The sequence below is a fragment of the Scleropages formosus genome, chromosome 18, assembly GCF_900964775.1.
Source record: "Scleropages formosus chromosome 18, fSclFor1.1, whole genome shotgun sequence".
NCBI lineage: Eukaryota > Metazoa > Chordata > Actinopteri > Osteoglossiformes > Osteoglossidae > Scleropages > Scleropages formosus.
This window is the reverse complement of record NC_041823.1, coordinates 13731447-13752663: the sequence shown is the minus strand read 5'-3', so window position 1 is coordinate 13752663 and position 21217 is coordinate 13731447. Positions and strand designations below refer to the sequence as shown.

Here is a 21217-nt window from a genome sequence, read left to right as displayed (position 1 = left end):
CATAACTCAAAGCAAAATCTGCTTCTGATTTATAATCATAAGTTCCAAAAACTCTGACCCATTCTACTGACTGACCCTTGAAGGAATATATTTTGTAAATGTAAATACAAAATTGTACTCAGGGGCTTGGTGTTTTGAATAATTCTGAACAATGTTTTCAGCTGAATCTTTTGATCTTTAATATGGCTGCACCTTCTACCATTAAAGAGTTGCTTTTCCTTTTGCAGGAAAGGTAATATTGCTGTAATGAGGCCAGGCCAAAAACAACACAGCAAACTAAATGCTTTTCCACACTTGGCCTTGAAAAAACAGAAGGAAAAGATTTTGTGTGATCTTGAACAGTTGCCTAGGCACTGATAGGTAATGTACACCAAATGACAACACCCAGAGACCAGTTGACCCGTCACAGCTGGTGGAGACCTGCAATTTCTATAATGTATAAATACTATTTATGCAGTGATGTTAAAGAGGCTATCTTCTAAATGTTAGTTTATTAAATTATTAAATTATAGTGTGTGAGTGACAGAGAGAGTGTGTTTCACTGATGTATGGATGAGTGACCCCTTGTAAGTAGTGTATCTAGCAGTGTAAGTCACCACGGTGAATAAGTTGTGTGGGCTAATAACACTACATAGAGTTCGTTGGAAGTCGCTTTGGAGAAAAGTGTCTGCTAAGTGAATAAATGTAAATGTAAATATTAGCCTATTAAATATCTAGGACTAATTTGAAACGTTGTAACATCTTAACAAGAGAAAAGTAAATGTTCACAATAAATATGCCTTTACTCTAGTAAATTTCTTAGTTTTGTAGATGTTGGGCAGTGTCCAAAACACAGCTCTTCTGTATTACCAAAAAAAAAAAATCCCAAAACATCTATAAATAAGATTCTTTGAGAATAGGATGTACTATGAAAGTACTTACTCTGTGTTGTTCAGACAGTTTAAAAGAAAAGTGATTAAAAAATAACTGTACTTAATATCATGCCACTGAAAGTAATCCTTAATGGTCACTACTGTACTTGTAATTTTTTCCAGAAATAGAAAGTGACAGGAGGACAGAGGCTCGCTTTAGGTCAATGGCTCCATCCATGTGTCAATCTCAGCAATTTTTCAAGACCTGCATTGCAAAACCACAATGTTAAACGTTTATATTTCTGTTAAAATCAAAATACTTCATACCCAACATGTAGAAATAGTTTAGAAAAGACAACAGACGGTAATTCAAGTTACACACGCTAACTGTTAACTTCTGAAAGCTCCACACGAGGTGGTTTCAAAAAGCTCACACTGAGTCACAGTTCAAAAATATTTTTAAATAACAGAAATACGCTTAATTTAATGTTGTCTTTCGAAATAAATAAGTATATGAGTCGTGTTTGGTGAAGTTCAGAGTGCGCTCTCAGTTATCTTGGGATGTTTGACCTCACGTCGAGTAATATGTGCTAATGGGGATAAAGTCCGCTCGTGCAGCCAGGTGGCCATATTGGTGGAGTTCGTGCTCAACTTGTCCGCAGGCTCGCAGTAGCTCGTGTCGCCCGCGGCGATGGCGCGTGCCGACGCTCACGCTCTGTCCCTGGACCAGGGCTTTCGGATGATGCTCTACCTCCTCGGTCCCAACGAGACGTCGTTCGCGCGCGACGAGGACGTGCCCGAGTACGTGGAGAAGGTGAGGTGTCGGATTGGGGGCCGGGTCTTTTTCTCCTCAAGAGAGAACGGTTCAGCTTTCGGAGTCTCACGTAAACGTATGAATATGATAAGCACTGACAGCGAACGCAGCTCTGCACTCTGTTTAGCTTTATAAACATATAATAAATGTTTGCTCTTCTCGAGTCCCGGGGACAGGTCACGGCGACAGTTCCAATTTCATTACCGGCGCAGATACTACAGCCGCGCACTGACAAAGACGTGAAGCATGCTATAAATATAGTTTAATCTGTCCGTAAACTCTCGTCGAATGAAGATTTATCAGACCAGCTGCTGAGTCGCCATTGTAAAAACTCACATAGTGTTTCGTGGGCTCGTGACACGCCCGTTACAACAATGCCGTGGCGCGCGGCCACGGTTGGAGCTTCGAGGCGCGTCCTTGGAAAGGTTCCAGAATGTCAATCAGCTCGTGACGAGTCCGCTGGAACACGCTCCTCGCGCGCCCGCCCGCGCGGACCCGACGGGAAGGAGAAGGGGCGGGGGGGGGAGGGGCTCCCACCTGCGTGTGTTAACAGCGATAGTGGAGTGAAAGCGGCCTTTTTCCTCGGCGAAAATGAAACACCGCGTGTGCAGTTTTATTAATGGAGCCCAATTGGGGCCTGTCGTCGCCACCTGAACGGAGGACTCCCACTTCATTGCCCTGACACGTTGCCTCGTGTTTCCCTTTCGAATATGTAAGATAAGTCCAGAGACTTAACGTTATTGGAACAGGGTGCAGAAATGATCCGAAGTCTTGAAGATTTATTCTCGTAAAGGAAACATCCAAGTGAGCTCATTTAGCTGTTGAAAAGAAGGGGGGAAACAATCACAATTTGGCATTCATTTCCGAGCTCTGTGGGTTTTCAGCTGCGTCACGCTTACAGATGAGTGTGGCTCCCCTGAACCATGGATGTGAATGCAGAATGTATCCTGTGCTTAAATGCTGAGTTCACTTTCAAACACCGATACTTCACTTATTGCTCCTACTTCAGAATTTGGCCTCAACTACTACATTTCAACACATGTTTGTTATTTAAAGTAAACAGCTCACATTTTAACGGGCTGCTATAAACACGTGAGAAAGAAACATTAAATGAAGTGCGGCACTGTTTAGTGTCTTCCTTTTATTGTAGCTCTAATTCAACCCATGCAGGATTTTCAGCAACTGCTCCAGTTTTAATTAAACAGCTTCGTTTAATGTTGTATTGTACATATCTGTCTGTATTTTGTCAACTAATCTTTTTCTGATTCTTTTTTAACCCAGCAAATAATAGTCTGCGGATTATATAATAAATTCTGGAAGTTTGTACCTTGTTTTTTCATTAATGTTTATGTAGTTGCATCATAGGATGGTGTCTGAGTTATTAATAAAAAGTTTTTGTGTATGTTTGTTTCTATCTTGTCATTCTGAGCATGCCTGTGTCATTTGTACATAGACACTTTCAAATGATTAATCTCCCGTTTTCTTATTACCATAGTTCACCTAAGAAGGCAGCTCGAAGTAAAGTGACAGTGTCTCTGTGAAAAGTAATCTGTGCTTTTGCTGACTGTAAAAGTCATCGCAAGTTCCCTCAACCTGTTAAAAATCCACTACAGAAGAAAACAAAAACATCTGCTGTACAAATGTTGTCATTTGCCCGGCAAGATCACGGTCCAAAAAACAGAGCTTTATATAAAGTCATTTAAGAGCCTGCTGACAATTTCCACCAGCCAAAGTATGTTACTGTTTCAGTAATACTTGTTTTCCTTTGTTTTTTGTTTGGAGGAAAAAATTGTGCTGCTTAAACAAATGCTGGGAAAAGTTCAGTTTAATTATAAATGGTGAGGAATTATCCGCAATAACTTTTTAAAAGCTGTAAAAAAGAAAATGGTTCATTCCTTTCATGTGAAAAGGGATATGTGTTTATTGAATAGCCAGTTTGTAGTTTCACAGAATAATAAGTACTGAAAAATCATAGCGGTGGATGGTATAATGTAACGTTCAAACACAAGCGAGAGCAAGCATTTAATATTAAATGTATCCTGACATTTTTGCTTGACCATGATTTTTCCCAAGATTGGTTATGGTTAGTGGTACTGTGAAAGAATATGACAGTTCATTTTTGGGGGAAAAAAAGGTGAAATAAAGAAAATCAGAATTTTTAAAGTAACTTCTCTATTTCTCTAGTCTAAAAACATAATCCGGAATGTATTTTTATGTGATGCTTCCAAACACAAGCCTTTGTTGTTGTAGAGCTGTTGTTACCAGTATCAACCTTCAAGTAGCTTTTTCCGTAATTGCTCTGGCAGTCTTCATACACTATATGTGACAGTAATTACTTCAAGTTCTTCTTGCCCCAGTTGGAGGAACTACCTGCTCTGCTTGTGCATTTTCTTTTCAGGTTCATATTCTGCTTACAGCTACAGTATATTCCATCACGATCTTGAAGTGAGGTTAAGGTTTCAGAATATAGTTTGAATCAGTGATAGGTTTATTCCATAGTATATACATGGATTTGGTGTAAAAATTAAAAAATTTTCATTGCCTGTGAACTGGTGTCCTGTCCAGGGTGTAAGCTGCCTTATCCCCTGTGTTTCTGGGATAGGCTCAGGATCACCACGATTCTTCATTGGGAAAGTTCTTATTGACACTGAAGAAATGATTGGATAAATGAAATATGCCTGTAAAGCATTTAAATGAGGAAGAGTGCAAACCTGCAAACAAGCAAAATGAGTTCAGATATCTGTAGTTGGAATCCAACCAGGGCACACAGGTAGGTGAAAAATAAAACTAATGTCATACACTGCTAGTTTAAATTCAGTGTTTTATTTCCAGTTCTGAAGCTTGACCACAGCAGTTGTTTTCTTTGCCAGAAGCAGAAGTGAATCCTGTGGGAGAAATGATATGTAACATTCTGTGTTTCTTCCCATTTAGAACGTCAAGGGCACCTCCATACATCACAGGACCTGAAAGCACCCATTTATATTTAATCTCGCGTTTATTCCAAGTCAAACAGTTGTGGCTACCCTGTATTTTATAGTAACTGTAAGACTTGCCTTGAAAAATGGCAGTGGGAAGCGTTCCCGTTCCTCCTGGTTGATGAGTTTTTAATTTGCTTTGTGTTGCCTGCTTTGAATAGGCCACTCCATTTTTCATGATGCTGATGCTGTCGGAGCTGCTGATTGGCTGGGCCAAGACCGGAAGCTTAGTAATCCGGATCAATGATGGAATTACTTCTCTGTCCGCTGGCGTAATGTCCCGACTCTCAAAGTAAGTGAGCTCAGCTGAAGAGCTGGAGCAGTTAGTAAGGGAATCATAACACAAAGAACTCACACATTGTGGACCATGTACTGAGCAGTGCGACAGTGTGAACTCAGGTTAACAGTAGCAGCTGCAACGTGTCACTGGACCATCTGTTGCACCCATAAACGACGCTCTCTGAATTATTGTAGGCTGTAGAATGTGGGTAGGCCACTGATAACAGCAGTCAGGGATGAGTAATCGCAGTCCAGTGTGGAGGATGTCCGGCTAGTTGACAGCCCTGTTTAAGTTTGCCAGTGATTTAAAACACGGAGCACCAGCAGAGAGTCTGCGACAAATATGGACTGCATTTGCTCATCATTCTACTGCTGCGCAAGGAAATATTTCAAGGGAAAAAAATCAAGATATTAAAACCCAGTGCTGCATCTGTGTTTTCTAGATAGGTGAGCCTATGGTACATTTTTTTTAGGTTGTTTCTGAAAAGCTATTTTTTAAAATCAGCTGCATCTATCAGTTCTGTATCATACATTCACAGTCTTTGTGTCTGTTTCAGCAATTCATTTCGTCCCTCTACTGGGACCTGGAACGGTACTTTTTCATAGACTGGTTCCATTTCAGACACCTTCACTCGTGTATTTAAGAAACGTTTTTAAAGAAACTGCGGTTATTCAGTTCACATCTGGCACAAGATGTCTCTTCTTAGTAAGAGTCACTTTTTGACTATCAGTATTTTCGACTGCTTATAAACTGCTTTCTAGCTTACAAACTTAAGATGTGTTTAGCAGAGTACAAGTCCCATCCTAGCATTCCAAACAATATCATTCCTATTGCTTGTTTCACTTCTTTGTTTGAAAGATACAGTTTGAGGATGTAACACTGTCATACTTTTAAAGCCATAGAAATAAATCACAAGGTTCATGGTCAGTGAAACTAAAATTTTTTAAATATTTTTCAGTCTCTTTGCACGGGGCTTAGAACTGTCCTGCTATGTGTATGTCTGGAACAACTACCGACTAGTGGAGCTTCCATGGGATTCTCCCTGGACCTGGTGGCTGACCTTCCTGGGTGTGGACCTGGGATACTACTGGCTCCATCGTCTTTCCCATGGTATGTAATTTTGTGCGGCACTTCATTGAAACCCCATAAAGTTCTAAACTTTATTTCAGAAGATGACTCGGACTACTCAACTTCAGAGACACGGTGCACGATTAAACAGAACCATTGGAACTAATCCAGATATTAGCAGATTTGGGACAGGCTGAAGTGAAAACTCAAACAAAGTGGTATGTACGGAAGCCCAACCAACTCTTTTTGTAGGCTGTTCTCTCAGACATCATGACTTGTTAAAGAGTAGCAGCTTTATCGTTCCATTAAAAATATTCATCCGTAATTCAGACTATACAGAAAAATCTCACCTGATTGTTAACGTTCTGTGATTGACCCTACCTGCAGCATTATAATTGGACTGGTTGCAGTATTTTTAGTTACAATTTTGAATGATTTCTGATAAAATCGTTCAGGAAAAAAAGAATTTATAAAATATTGTCACGTTAAATGCCCTTAGGACTGTTCTCTTTATTGCTAACCGCTAAATTGGAAGTGATTTACAAAATCTAAAGCTGCATTAATAATTTAACCCAAATTATGAAAACAAAATATCATTTACAATTGTCAGTACATAAATAAATTGGCTTGAATCTTTTAATGTAATGTCTTATCTTATAATAGCATAAGTAATATCTTGGTATAAATATTTGTATGTGTGTATGTACTCACACCAGAATATTACTGTACTAAACCTCATACATTCCATTTTCAAATAAGGCCACGTAATGTATTTAGAGACAAAAATTTCATATCAGGTTTTGAGTTCTTTTCAGATTTTAAAATAAATCCCTTTAATGCATAACCTGCATGTTTTTTTGTTTTGACTCCTCTGAATCATAGTCACTGTAAGAGATTCTTTCATGACTTCTATATGCAGAATATCTGTCAAGATGCTGTATGAAGGCATTTTTTTGAACTTCCAAAGGAAACAATAAGTTACGATCTTGTTGGAGATGTTTCTAAGAAGACCAGATGTTTGGGTGTCCTGTTTTATAAAGCAGGTTCTCCTACCTGGCCCTTTCTATGAGGAAGCTGTAAATAGCGTAAATGGTAATGATACTGTAGCAGTGGGGTGTTGTATGTCCGCAGCCTCAGAGTGTTCTCCCTCTGGTCTCTGTTACTGCTATCCTGAGAGCTAAGAGACCAGTCAGCGCTGAAGTCCAGATAGTGGGAATTTATGTTCTGAAATAAAAGTGTTGTTGGGAATTCAAAGGATTCATCTGCAGTTGCAGGTTTTTGCTTGATGTGTCATGCAGTGTGCTGTATGACATCTGCATCTGAGCCTATTCTCATGTGGATTTTTTTTTCCTTTTCTCCAGGCAGAGCTTGGCAGTCTTAGGTAGCCATATTTTTCTTTCTGAAATATTTCAGGATTAAAGGTTTCAGGATTAAAGTTCGTTGTATTCATTTGTAATGTTAGATCACAACAACCTTACCACCAGCACCACCACAACAAGTTCCAGAGCAAGGTAATTTCTGTGCTGCAGCATTTGGCAATAAAATGCTGAATACAGATTACTCAATATGTATACTTTCTCAGCATGAAGTCTGTCATTGCTGTAGCACTCAATGGGATGGGCCAAAACACCCTTATCTGAAGTCATCATATCAGATTCTAGGGGTTAAGGATGGTGTTTATTGAGGCCTAAGTGTACTTCGTGTTGTTTCTGCCTCATACATAACAGCATTTGTTATATAAAGTGCAAAGGCAAATCTGTGCAGTAGCATTTTACTTTTGCAAAGTCAGAATTTATCAAAGTCCCATGGACAGCCCAGTGTTTAGATAATCATAATTTCCACTCTTAAGTTTCTCATTTGATGTTTAATGTGATATAATTTAAAGCTTTCCAGTTGCTTTCATTTGAAACTCTGTCCAGAGCTTGTTTTATTGAAAACTGGGTCATATGTGATTCTGCGGTCCTCCTGCCAGTGGACTTTTCCCTCTGAAGGCAGTCCACGTAACTCAGTAGTGGTCACTTCAGTCCTCAGTTCATTTCAGTTTTTCATTTTAATTTCTGAAATATAGCACATTTAGTCAAAAATATTGTCACAAAGTGTTTACCAGAGGTTGTCCAGAAAGAACTGAAAAACAGAAAAATACCAAGCCAGTGTTTGACAATTTAAACATTTTTTCCTTGCCCTTTGGGGGAAGGTTACAGAGTAACAGGACACATAGCTCTATAAAGAATATAATAGTTTTAATCTCAGAATCAATAAAACAGTACTAAAATATCATTTGTAAAGACTGTTTTTCCGAATCAGATGCAGAAATGTAAAGATGGTGAAATAATGCTAGTATTTGGTGTTGAGTGTACAGCATGTCAGACTGAGTTAGGCTGTAAGAATATTGTTACAGCCTAATCCAGTTTATGCAGGAATATTGTCAAGTCACCTGGTAGTTACCATTGTGTTCTTTCTAAGTATTTCAAGGGCATGATTCATGATATGATACGGGATAAATAATCTGGAAGCATTCAGTTAAAGATTTTACTGCTCTTGTTTTATCTGCATGCAGTAATTTAAAAAGGCAATACTGTCAGCGTCAAGGTAAATATAGTAACAACATGACACTTTTAAAACCCCAATATCCTTTAAAATACATTTGGGAACTTTGTTGCCTGGGAACTGCAACAGTATAGCTATGATAATCTATGCGTTGTAGCACTGGAGGGAGCCGGGTGCCAAATAAATTGACTCAATTAAGTAGAAGTGGTCATTGTACAGATCAGTACTGTAGTTGTACAAATATTTTGACTTATGGTTGGTACAAATTTCAAATGTGAGGAAATTACGCGAAGTGAAACCTGGATCTGATTTCCATAACTCCTTGAAGGAAAGATCTTGCAATCCAGTTCAAGCGAGGTCATGTAAATGTAGATATAATTTCAAGAACTGAAAGCACAAATGCTAAAAACAAACAGGCATTCTCTTTTATAAGACCAAATGTTTGATCTCTAATTAGCACCACTATGATATGAAAGCTGTTTCACTATATTTTTTGCTTCTCACCGCTGTTCCATATTTTCCTCCCTTAAGTCATATACTTGAAAGAAAGTACTGATCATTAAAAAATGGAAACTACGAAGCATTATGTAAGCAGAGCGCTTTAAAAAGTGAAAAGTCTGCCTTTCCTTTATTGAGGCCATCTTTATTGGAGAGAAATGGGCTTTAGCCCTTAGCTGAGGCGAGGGAACTCAGGAAGCGACACACATAGAAGATTCATCATAAGCTCATAGCCTTCAGCCTTTCATTTCCCAGTCGGAGAGCTTTGTGTAGTGGGAGAAATGTCATGGTCTTGCGTAATGTGCTATTGTGCAATTGGACGTTGTATAATGGTGCTGCATACAAGGTGCAACATGAGCCCTTTTTATGTTTGTAAAAACCATTATATGTGAGAGAAATGAAAAAGCATGGGCTTCCACACTTGCACAGCTTAAGGTTTAATGCTTTATGTAAGTGGTTAAAAATATACATGAATCAAATGTTTGTAAAACTGTGCGTGCGCTTTGCTCAGTTAGGTTTATTTGTACCAACTATCAACTGTAGGATTCTTAAGTTCAAGCTTGTTTTACTATCTGTCTCTGCCTGTCCATCCATCTCTCAGACTGTCCCTTAGTCCTTCTGTTTCAGTCACGTGTGTGTGTATGTCGCAGTAGCAGGTCTGCCTATTTGAGGGCTTAGAAGAAAATAAAGTCTTGCTTTTCCAGTGTCAGTGACTGTTATGTCAAGCACTGCATTTTTTCCAAATCCGTTGTCATTTTCCAGCAATTTCTGGGATCTCTGGGCTTTTGCCTGATCCATCAGCATTTCAAATCCCTACTGTGTGCCGCCTGCAGACTACCTTCTGCATTCTGCATAGATTCTCAGCTGGGCAAAGCTTTGGCAGAATTTGAAGAGATGCTAATGACTCTTTACGAGAGGGAAGTGACCCCTTCCTTTGTTCCTTTTAACAGGGTTGCCTGCTTTTTCCACTGCACATTTCACAAAGAGCTGTGGGAAGAGCAAAGTATAAAATATGAAATGTAGAAACCACAAAACATTCATACATCCATCCAATTCTTTTAACGTATATAGAAGTTTTACACACACACACACACACACACACACAGATTTGTTTAATTTATACCCTAACAGTACCATGTGTGATCAGCAATTGGTGATCTGTCAATATAGCGACAGTGTATGGTTTTAGTTGTTACTCATTTATTGTTGAACTCCAACCTTTTGATCTGACATTATTGTCTTTAATACTAAACTATGTCTTTTCTTAAGTTAAAACCGCTATTGAACTGTAGCCTTGCAGCAGAGATGCAGGTAGAAGAAGGTCAGTTCCTTTTGGTTGTATATGGCAGGAATTGGAGAGTTGTGGAATTTTTTTGGAACAGCAGTGTTCTATTTGATGTCCTGTTTGATGGAACGGCAATTTTCAACTTAATTTTCAAAACCTCAGGTCCATTTTCAGTACTCATAACAAATTGTCCCTCTGGCGATGGACTTAGGAAGGTTTCTTTTAGGGTGCACCCTCTTGTTCTGTGTTTTTAGCATTAAAGTAAATCTGATCCTTGGTCCTGTTTGTGATAAAGATTTACAAGGTTGCAAACACTGGTGTTTCTGTTTAATTGGACTAATTAAGAAAGCCCCAAGGTTAAAGAACTGTGTAGCCACCACCAGTTTATTGTGTAATTCAAAGGGATGATGTCCAGTTAAAGTGCCAAAACACAAAGATGTTTCAATGAATATCACTCTGTGCTATGCTGGCCTAACATTTTAAGTCAGTGTGGGGATAGCCACATTTCTGAACGCTTTCGTCTTATATGGGCAATTGAGGAAGGAATTCTCCCGAAGGATTGTAGGTGCCTTGGTGGCATGCTTTGCCACAGGATTTTTAAACAGCATGGTAGATTGATGTGAAGTGGGGTGAAGAGCTGAAAGGTGTAACATGCAGGCAAAAGGTCTGCAGAATGGAGTGGGTTAGAAGGGTTGAGAATGTCCCTCAAGAATATTGTGTGAACTCCAGTGCAGCCTTAATGTGACTTGTCCTTTTGTAATGTTACTGTTAGTGTGTTACTGTTCTTTGGCTTTATTCTGGGGGCTCAGGGACAGGCAGAATTTGAAACTTTAAGAGCTTGTAAATACCACACAGCAACAATTCCATTGTTACCTGTAATCTGATTTAGAAGTCCTATTTAATCTGGATTGTCCAAGAGGGGTGGGCAGCCATTGGCATTTGGACCTTCAGCGGTTTTTTCTCCCTTGACTTTCAGTTGGGAGTTTTTTGTTCCTTTTCTCTATGGCCAGTAGACATACTTATAGCTTTATAAAAGCATTAATATATATGCTAGTGTTACGATACTTTACGTTGCATTACATATTAATGTATATGCTAATGTTACGATACGTTATGATAATGTATTACGCTAGTTCTGTACTTTATTTTGCTTTCTTGTCTAATGTATTTGTTCCTTTACTCTGTACCTGTGTTCAAGTACTCTGTGTCAAAAGAGCGATCTATAAAAATTAATTGAATTGAATTGAAATATGCAGAGACCAGTACACTGGTAGGTTAGATGTATGAGTCCATTTCGTTCCCCTCCTGTTAGGGTGGTATCAAGATGTGGAGTAACATACAGCTGAGAGGAACGGTATTTGCACTTTCTTGGTGCTTTGCATTTGGCTTTCAGTTATTATCAGAGACAATCTGAATCCATAATAAATAATTTAAATCAGAGTTATACAGATTGTACTCGCCTCATTAAATTGTTTGATCTTCTTTTGAAACCTTTTTGTGAGCAGAGAAGATCTGGTTTTGCATTTTCTTATTACCTCCTACTGCTGTTAAATGTTACAAACGCTAAAACGTAAAGGGCACTGAAGGCAGAATCCATCTTCTGAGTTGTACACTTTCCCTATTGTTAATTTATCACCTAATTAACAAATTAGCTTCAGATTTGGAGTATATCTATGAAGCTCCACTGTCATCAAGCCAGCATGTTTCTTGTACTGACCTCTGACCGAGAACAATCAAGGCTACAGAGATTGTTAGTGTTCTCTGTAGGCCACTAGCCTTATTGGAAGCTAAAGCTGTTCCTCCAGTATGCCACAGCATGAGGTCATCACCTTTACCATTTCTCTGGATTGCCTGGCCAAAGCTGTGTTGGGGAGCGGTTGAACTGTACCTTTGTGAAGAGGACCTAGTTATCCAGACTGACTGAGCTGAGAGGATTTGCATACATTGCAGGGGCAGACCTTGTTGACTGGCGGTCCTGTGGATAGCTGTGGTTGAGACAAACATATCACGTCAGTCCTGCTCTGAAGCGGTCCCCGCGGACACGCGGCTGGGATGTTATTGTTTTAAGAAGAAATCCTCTGCCGACGTGCCGGCGTTAACCCCCGACCGCGGGGGCTTCATAAATCTTTGCCCTGACTGGAAGTTCCTGGCCGTGCAGGTTGGAGGGCGTACAAAAGAATCAGACCGGTCAGGATGTGGAGGCTCAGCACTGCTCAGCGGAGGCGTGCCGCTGGGACCCTGCAATAATATCAACAATGGCCAACTGTCCGCCTCGGCTCCATCAGACCAAGCGGGGCCCGTGTGATCTGGCGGCGCCAGGAGTGCAGTGATCTCACCCCCATGCCAGTGCTCCCACAGGCTGGGATTCTACTGCCCTCGTGTGCTCTGTTTAGCGTAGATGAGCTCTGTCCTGGTCCCCCGTCCCGTTTAGTGCACTCTGAGGTGGGAGTTGAGACTCATGAGTCTTGTGGAACTTGAGATCCACTGTTTGGTTTCTGCTTTCAGTCCCAGTGCCAGTAGCTGTTTCTCAGGCTCCTGCTTATTTGATGCATGAGTATACCCATAGGATTAGGGTGGAAGTACTGCTTTGCGCCTTTTCTAATCAGTATCTTAAAGCTTTTGCAGGTGCAGTTGTCACCATTTTGTTTATTGGTAACAGGAAATTAATACATGTAATTAACAAAATATAGTACTACATGCAGCCTCATTTTTTTGCTTTCCTCAAACCCCATAATCACTTTGGTAGAGTAATATTACCAAGGTTCCAGAGTCATTGTAGTTTCAGAAAAAAAGCAGTTGTAGAAAAGTTATCCTGAATACATTTTAAAAAAATGAAACAAAGAGTAAACACAATAGGAAAGAAAATCGGCAATGTGTTCTTGTGTACTGCAAAAAACAGAGAGCAACGCACGGCATTTCCAGCAATGAAAGGTATACACTGAAAATATATGGAGAAACGTTCTTCTGTTTTAGTGGTAGAAAGATGTTAGACACACTGGACGGTCATAGAGTCATAGATTGTCTTGAACGATGTACAAGTATAGAGTACAATTTCTCTAATTCTGCAATTAAAAATGATCAAAACGGTAACTTTCTTTTTACTTCAGTCTTTTACATTTTGCTTTAATTTTCCAGTTTCTGGGGTGTATGAAATCTTATTGTTTAGAAATTTTGGGTAAATTCAGTGTTAAATTAGTAGAAATATTGTATTTTGTAAAAATGATTATTGAAACTTTTTTACAAGCAGTCATTCAAACAACGTTGCTATAGACCAGCCCTGTTGAGTACATGCCATGCATTCGTTTCCATTCACCAGCATCCAGGCATCAAAGGCTTTACCACATTAGAAATGTCATCGTTTAAATCTGTGTTTTAAAGTAATGTATTTCAAATACTGTGTCAGAATGTGTTGATCTTAAAGTTCTGCTTATCATATAATTGTGGTAAATTCATAATATACCATATTGCAGAAAATCTGGCTCTGTACATTTACTGTAGTGGGGAAAAAATAAACATTCTCACATGAATACATGTGTTAAACTTAGGATTTTAAGATATTTAACATGTACCAAATGCTCACTTTCCAATGTAATTTGTCAAATGTAAACGAGTCTGTGAGGTTACTTTTAATACTGAATATATAAGATCCTTACTATGTCTTAACCTAATTCTTTGGATACTGTGACAGTTCTTTCTGTCAGAGACCCACAAGATGCTGCGCTGTGGATGCAGACAGCGAAAGTCCCGTTATATCGACGAGGTGCTTGGTGCTCGTGCAAAGTCACTCTCTGTGGCAGTGTCTGAGGGACACCGCTGGGTTTATTACAATGACACTGAATGGCCTGTCCAGGGTTGTGAGGTGCAGCTGCTGTTTTTCTTGGCCTCACGTGTGACGACCAATCCAAATATCAAGTGTGTCAACACCCAGCTGATAATACGAGTAACAAAGTGTCTGATCCCTCAGCGGTTTGCTGGTCCTTGACTCGACGGAGGGCTCCATGAATGAACTTCAGCATGGTTAGGCCTGGTTTTAGTTTGGCTGCTTTGGTGTATTCTGACTTGTGCTATACCTCTTTCCAGTTGAGCCTAGATTAGATTTCACTTAGAGTAGAGCTGTTGATTTCTATACCAAACATCTTTTCGTATAATTTTTTTTCAGTACCTTTTTGTATGAAGATGTATTATGTTTCAAGGACAAGATACCTGTAATGCATGCAGCAGGTTTACATTTTTCATCGGTTAGAACGGCTTATTTGACTGGTGGTTTTAATTTTGCCTATGCCTCCCAATTTCAAAATGAATCAATCAGTTTAACTGCCTCTGTTGGTCTGGAAAAGCCTACGGTATCTGCTGGCCCACATTCAGTTCCATGTGTAAATGCACATTTTTAATAAGTGGTGCCAGAAAAGAGCCATTGGGTTCCAATGTTTTTTCACTGCTCTATTTGTGTTGCCCTTATGTTACTAATGATTGCATGTCACTGGTGCCATCAGTGCCCCTAAAAAAAATTTAGAATTTCCGAAGTAAAAGTACTTTTACCAAAAGTGAGGAAACCCCATGAATTTTCACACACACACATTGACTGAAGCTGCTTGTCCCAAGCGGGGTTGCGGCAAGCCGGAGCCTAACCCAGCGGCATAGGGCGTGGGGCTGGAGGGGACACACCCAGGATGGGATGCCAGTCTGTCACAAGGCACTCCAAGTGGGACTTGAACCCCAAACCCACCAGGGAGCAGGCACAGGCCAAACCCGCTGTGCCACTGTCTGCCCCCCGCTTTCATTTTTCTTGTTGAGATTCAGGTGGTGCACTTTGTTTTCAGTGCAATTTATAATTCTAACCATTATATGCCCTTTGATGTACACATTACACATTAATTTGACCCTTTTGCTTTCACACTGTTAAAACTGAGCATTTGGTAAAAATTAGGTGGTAATTTTTTTTTTTTTAGTGTACATTTTTTTTTAACTGTAATCTTATTCATAGCGTATAGTGTTTCAACACACCATCTCTTTCCGTTATCAGCATTTTAGTCATCAATATCAGGATTTCGAGACACAAAGAATATGAAATGGTAAAAGCGAGTGCCTTTACGGTTGTGCAGGGCGGCGGGAGATGCACTGTGATACTCTTTACGGAAAGCAGCGCGAACCTGAGCACTCCTCCTTTGTGGGAACGGGTTTCAGTGGCGGGGGTTCTCACCATTAAGGAGCTTCCCATCTGAGCGCCGGCTGCCAAACTATGCGGCGTCCTGCCGGGCTGGAGGAGGAGGACACGGCACGCAGCAAGGCCTAGCAGCTCAAGCTTCCTACCACTGACACCCTGCATCAATCTTGTGCCTTGCTGTCCAGAAAAAGGAAAGAGGAATTATAGAAATGAACAATGGTTGAATTATCTGACTGAAGTGCCTTTTTTTTTTTTTTTTTTTTTACAGGGCAGTTATTTCATTCATGCATGACATTTGACGGAAGTATAAAAGTACACATAAACATCTTTGAGATTAAATATAGTCTTTTCAGACTTTTTAAACTTTATATCAAATCTTTGACCTCAAAGGCATACCAGATGACAAAGATGGCTTTCTCCCATTTTTAAAATTCCTGATTGAAGGTTCAGACCTTTTAGAGATTTTTTTTTTTTTTCTTTTTGAGTTTTATTTTGAATGACATAGTGCTTCAGGAATTCTTTCAGTCAACAGTTGATGGAAAAAAATTATGTTGATTATTTATTTAATTGTATTTTTAGATAGTCTCGTTTTGCATTAACAAAGAGACCTCTGCAGATATATCTGTAGTGTCTCATTTCAAGTGAAAACCTGGCTTAAATTTATTTTCAAAATTAACCCAACATGAACCCTTTGGAGTTTTCAGAATCAAGTGTCAGTTTGCAAAACTTGATATGTAGCTTTCGAGAAGATCTGTCCTGGCCTGGTCTGACGGTTTTCTCTTAGCCGAGTGTAATCATGGGTCAAACCACCAGCATTCAAAGATGCCATTCCAGTCTCCATCTAATCAAAAGAGAACCACCAAATAACACAGAAGGAAATAGAGTACTGGACATATCCTGCACGCTCAGAAATCATTCATGTCATACCCTGTCCTAAAGCGAAGTAATGCACCGAGTTATTTCCGTTTGATTAAAGAGCATATATAGAACAAGCAGAACTGCCCTTCAACTGTAAATATAAACTCAGTGTATGGTTTCTGTTCCAGATTGCGTTCAAAAAAATAAATCCAGCTAGTTTCATAAGGCAGTAAATCCCCAGTGCTCAGACTATGCAAATAATCTGGGCTTTTGAGTAATATGTGAGTAATATCTATTTAGCATGCAGACTTTGAAGGAAGATTGATATTTTGAATGCATTTTGAATAGACTGTGGGCATTTATGAATAATTTACATGGAACTACTCTGAGAATAGGTCACTAGGAAATTATCCAGGAGTAGCTGGTAACTGTAGGGCGCGTGGTCCAAACCATTACCTTGATTTAATGTTCAGGACCATTTAGAATGACTGTTTAAAACCTGGATGAATGGAGGTAGTGCAGTGCGGTGGAGGCGAATTTTAAGTTCTTTTCACTGGCTAAATGGCAGTGTTCTCGCTTGCAGACACACCGGCCCCTGGATGCAGTACGTGGGGTAATAAGACACCGAGGCGCAGTTGTGACTGTTTCGGCGGAGATGAGGGAGAGATAAAAGAAGATCGGTATTGCTCTTAAATAAGACGCCGGCCTCAAAACGCACAGAAGGGATGAATAGTAGTTGTATTTGCAATGCGTCTGAAGACAAATTGGCAAGACTGCTTTCCACCCATTCTGATTCTTTCGTTTACGAGTTTTCCGAGAAATCGTTAGGACCACTGTCTTATGTCGCATGTGTAGCATGCTTTAAGCGTCGCTGCCCGCTGACTCATCCTCTTTGATCGTTTCATTAACAAAACATTTAACGCAACACAAAAAAAAAATACCCTGCTGCTGTTTGGGCTGAATAAAAAGACCTTCCAGAATTACTGGAAAGGACTGGTCGTAAAATATTAAGACCCTTTATTTTTCGAATGGGAGGTTGCTTCATATGACACCCGCTGTTGGATGTCAATGTATTTTCAGGGTTTCTACATTTACATTTTTTATTTTATTTATATTATTGTATATATAATAAATACACACACAATGTCTGAAACCGCTTGTCCCGAGCGGGGTTGGGGCAATAATAATTGATTACTGAATTATTATACAATGGTTTTATATCTGTGCGAGAGGGAGTATGTTACATATATCTCACAAAGACATTTTCAAGGTAAATGAGTGTATTTCCCTTTTTTTTTATGAGTGGAGCCCCACAGCTCGATGTTACGGCTGTTTGGATGGAAGCATTCTTGTTTGAGGAGGGGGTGCGGTGGCGCAGTGGGTTGGACCACGGTCCTGCTGTCCGGTGGGTCTGGGGTTCGAGTCCCGCTTGGGGTGCCTTGCGACGGACTGGCGTCCCGTCCTGGGTGTGTCCCTTACGCCCTGTGTTACCGGGTAGGCTCCGGTTCCCCGTGACCCCGTATGGGACAAGCGGTTCTGAAAATGTGTGTGTGTGTGTGTGTGTGTGTGTGTGTGTGTGTGTGTGTGCATTCTTGTTTGTTCAGGTGTGTCGTGTTGAGCTCGCTCCGTTTCTTTTGCTGCGTTTTGATAGAACTCCCGCGCTTGCCAAGCTCTGGAACTGGACTGCCTTTCACCTGCACCTTTAGAAGTGCACATACGATGGCAGAGGGCTCCCAGCACCCGCCAGCCAGTTTCCAGACTTATAAACATTATTGTAAGGGAAAAAGATAATGACAATGGAGTTCCGTTTTGATGGGAAAGATAATTGCTTGTTTCCACTAGCAGTTTTCCACTGCTACATTTTAAAAATAACCTCCGTGTTGTGTTTGGCCTTCGTCGAAATAATTCCGTTTTGAAGGAGAAACATTGGGACAAAATTGACATAATGCGTGTTAGAGTTGATTTTGTTTTTTTTTTTTTTTTTTTCGTTTCTTGGACCAATTTTCGAATGATTAACTTTAGGGGGAAAAAAAAAAAGCATTTCATGTGAGATAACCTACATGGATTTTGTGGTTTGGTCTGAGCTGAAGGTTAATTCTCCTTTCAGGCAGCCAAGGGGCTCACTTTGCCAAAGCACACAGAGTTGGTGGTCCGGAAACAGCATGGAGAGTGCAGTGAAACTTAACAAGCCTCGCCCTTCAGATACTAATATGGAGACCAGCTTAGAGATTAATGTTGCAAATATCACAACGCAGTGGAGGGATATAAATTTCAGGGCTATTCATGTATGCTTGCCAGCTATAGGTAAATACATGCTTTTAAATTATCCTCTCATTGCCTGCTATGTATTTATATCTTAGAAGTTATACTAAAAGCTGTCTCAAAGGCAAGCCTCTTAAAACAGTTTATATGCAACTGAAATATTTCTTCATCCCATCCCAACCATTTCATTAATATTATTTTCATAGAAAATAATATTTCTACTTGTTTAAACACTGCTTTTTACCAATTATTGCTGATAATGGCGAGTTTATATGGTTCAGTGACAAATTCTGAATATATTTGGGGAAAAAAACAGTTCACGTGAATGCAGGGAACCTGATTGAAATGTGAACTGGGGTCAATAAGTGCTTCATGTTCGCGAATGTTCAGTTCCTCTTATCTCCATACCCCGACACAGAGGTGAACATCCTTTGGGCTGCCCACCAGGTGCATCACAGCTCTGAAGACTACAACCTCTCAACTGCACTGAGGCAGTCTGTGACACAGCAGCTGTCATCATGGGTGAGGGCACTGGTCACTCACGGCTCTGTCGTAATATAGCAAGGGGAGTGTTGGCGAAAAAGGCACCCACTACTCACCATGCACTTCATTTCCCAGAATGCCATTTGACTGAGTAGCCTCCCCAGATATACAGTACTCTGATTTGTCAAGTGAAAGTGTATATTCCAGGAAGACAAGCACTTTTTAAGAGACAGAAGGATGATCGCACAAAATCAGATGTGTGTGTGTGTGTGTGTGTGTGAGAGAGAGAGAGAGAGAGAGGACTACAGGTTGTGGTTGAAAATGGGTACAGCTGGAAGGAATAGTGGATATTAAAAACTTTAAAAATACTATATGTTCCTAAAAATGTGTAAGGTTCGATTTTATAAATGCTGTCGGCATACCATAAACCTGTCTCTTACGTTTGCTTAAACCCTTTTTTTTTGGTTGTTTTTCCAGCTTTTCTACCTTCCGATGGCCTTGGCGGTGCCTCCATCAGTGTTTGCAGTTCACATTCAGTTCAACCTCCTGTACCAATTCTGGATTCACACCGAGGTAAACAGAGGTGCACCGAGAGGTGCTCCACCTGTAAATAGAGCTGTTTTTAACGAATGTGTTCGCCACACGTTTCGCATCCACCCGGACAGCGTTCACTTCGACGTCGGCTTCCGCTGTCTATACGGAGTCTCGTTTCACCGAGAATCGTGTCACACCAACGTTCCAGGGTGAGGGCGGTGTTGCTGGAGAGAGGGCGTTGGGCCCGCAAATTTCTTGGATGGCAAAGTTGCAGCCACAGAAATGCAGTGCATGTGAAAGAGTTTAATGTCCTTGTGCCGGGTACTTAAAATATTTACAGGTCCAAACTGTAAGCAACGTAACGGGAAACACAGAAGGGCCATACAACTGCTCGCCTTCGACATCGAGACTTTATACACCTCGGCTCTCTCTTAGTCGTACTAAGGGCCTCTTGATTTACTACGTGCCACACCGGGACAGCCTGCTCTGTCACAGATTCTTTGTTCAAAGTGACAGCATATTGTGCAGGCTGAATACAGCAGGCGGTAATTAACAGTTCATAATGTGTTTTTTTTTTCCAAACAGGCTTCCCCAAACAAACTAAGCAGGTGTTGCCAGGAAAAGAAATGCTGAAGCCAGGATAATGGTCCTTTAATGCAGTATTTTTGTATTGTAATGTCACTATGTAATGACAAGATGACAAACAAATTTGAATAATCTCGTTCATTTCTTTCCTTTCAGTTGTATGCAGAAGAATTTAGTCATAAAAACTAATGAAACAGTAATTACTATAATAATAACCATATTCTTCTCAATCACATGTTTACAAAATGTGTTGGCTGTTTTAGTCGTGGATGGTTGCGAGAATGAATGTGAAATTGCAGTTTTTCGAGTATAACTTATGAAATATGGTTTAGTAATGGATGTAATTTAGGCAACTGTTAAATGTGGTTTTGTAATGGATGTAAAATCTAGTTGTTAAATGTCAAATGAGTTTCTACAGTGATTCATGCAAGAAAAAAAACTTGTTCTTTCATAAAAGTGGGGGGAAAAAAAAATCTCAGAATATCATAGCCTAGCCCAGAAGATATCTTTGTGTTTCCTTCACCTCTGCGTTGGTCTTCCTCCTAGTTAACAAATACTGTTCCTGCCATTTACATAATGGATTTGTTTAGCATACACAAAGCAACATTTTATAACTCGACATTTATTGAAACTGTTCAGTTTATGTACCTTTGTCCAAGACTGTATAATAGAAATTCCCCTTCTGGGATCTGAACCAGTAACTGTCAGCATGTCCATTTCTGGGACCTGCGTACCAAGATGCCCCATTTTACTATCTTGGGCACAGTTGTCTTTTTTTTTTTTTACTTTGTTGTGTTTTTAAATGTTTGAAAATGAATAAGGGTTATGTCGCACAGTAGTAACCGTTTTTTTATTTATAAAACTACTACTTTTCCCTCATCAGCTGGTAGGAAATCTTGGTCCACTGGAGTGGATCATAAACACCCCCAGCCACCACAGAGTTCACCATGGTAAGAACATCCTTCTTTCTTTGTGTCTACAGAAGTATCTGGAAAGAAGAGGAAAGTGATTAA

General features: G+C 40.0%; 1 protein-coding gene across 1 annotated transcript in view; it reads left to right on the top strand.

The window, feature by feature from the left end:
* The first annotated feature begins 1458 nt into the window (after nt 1-1458).
* agmo (alkylglycerol monooxygenase) overlaps nt 1459-21217 on the top strand; it is a 34709-nt gene continuing 14950 nt past the window's right edge. The window contains exons 1-6 of the mRNA XM_018740740.2: nt 1459-1665; nt 4802-4932; nt 5879-6030; nt 19021-19124; nt 19563-19658; nt 21088-21154. Of these exons, the coding sequence (XP_018596256.1) occupies nt 1543-1665; nt 4802-4932; nt 5879-6030; nt 19021-19124; nt 19563-19658; nt 21088-21154 (673 nt within the window). The 5' untranslated portion in view covers nt 1459-1542. The remainder of the gene's footprint in view (nt 1666-4801; nt 4933-5878; nt 6031-19020; nt 19125-19562; nt 19659-21087; nt 21155-21217) is intronic.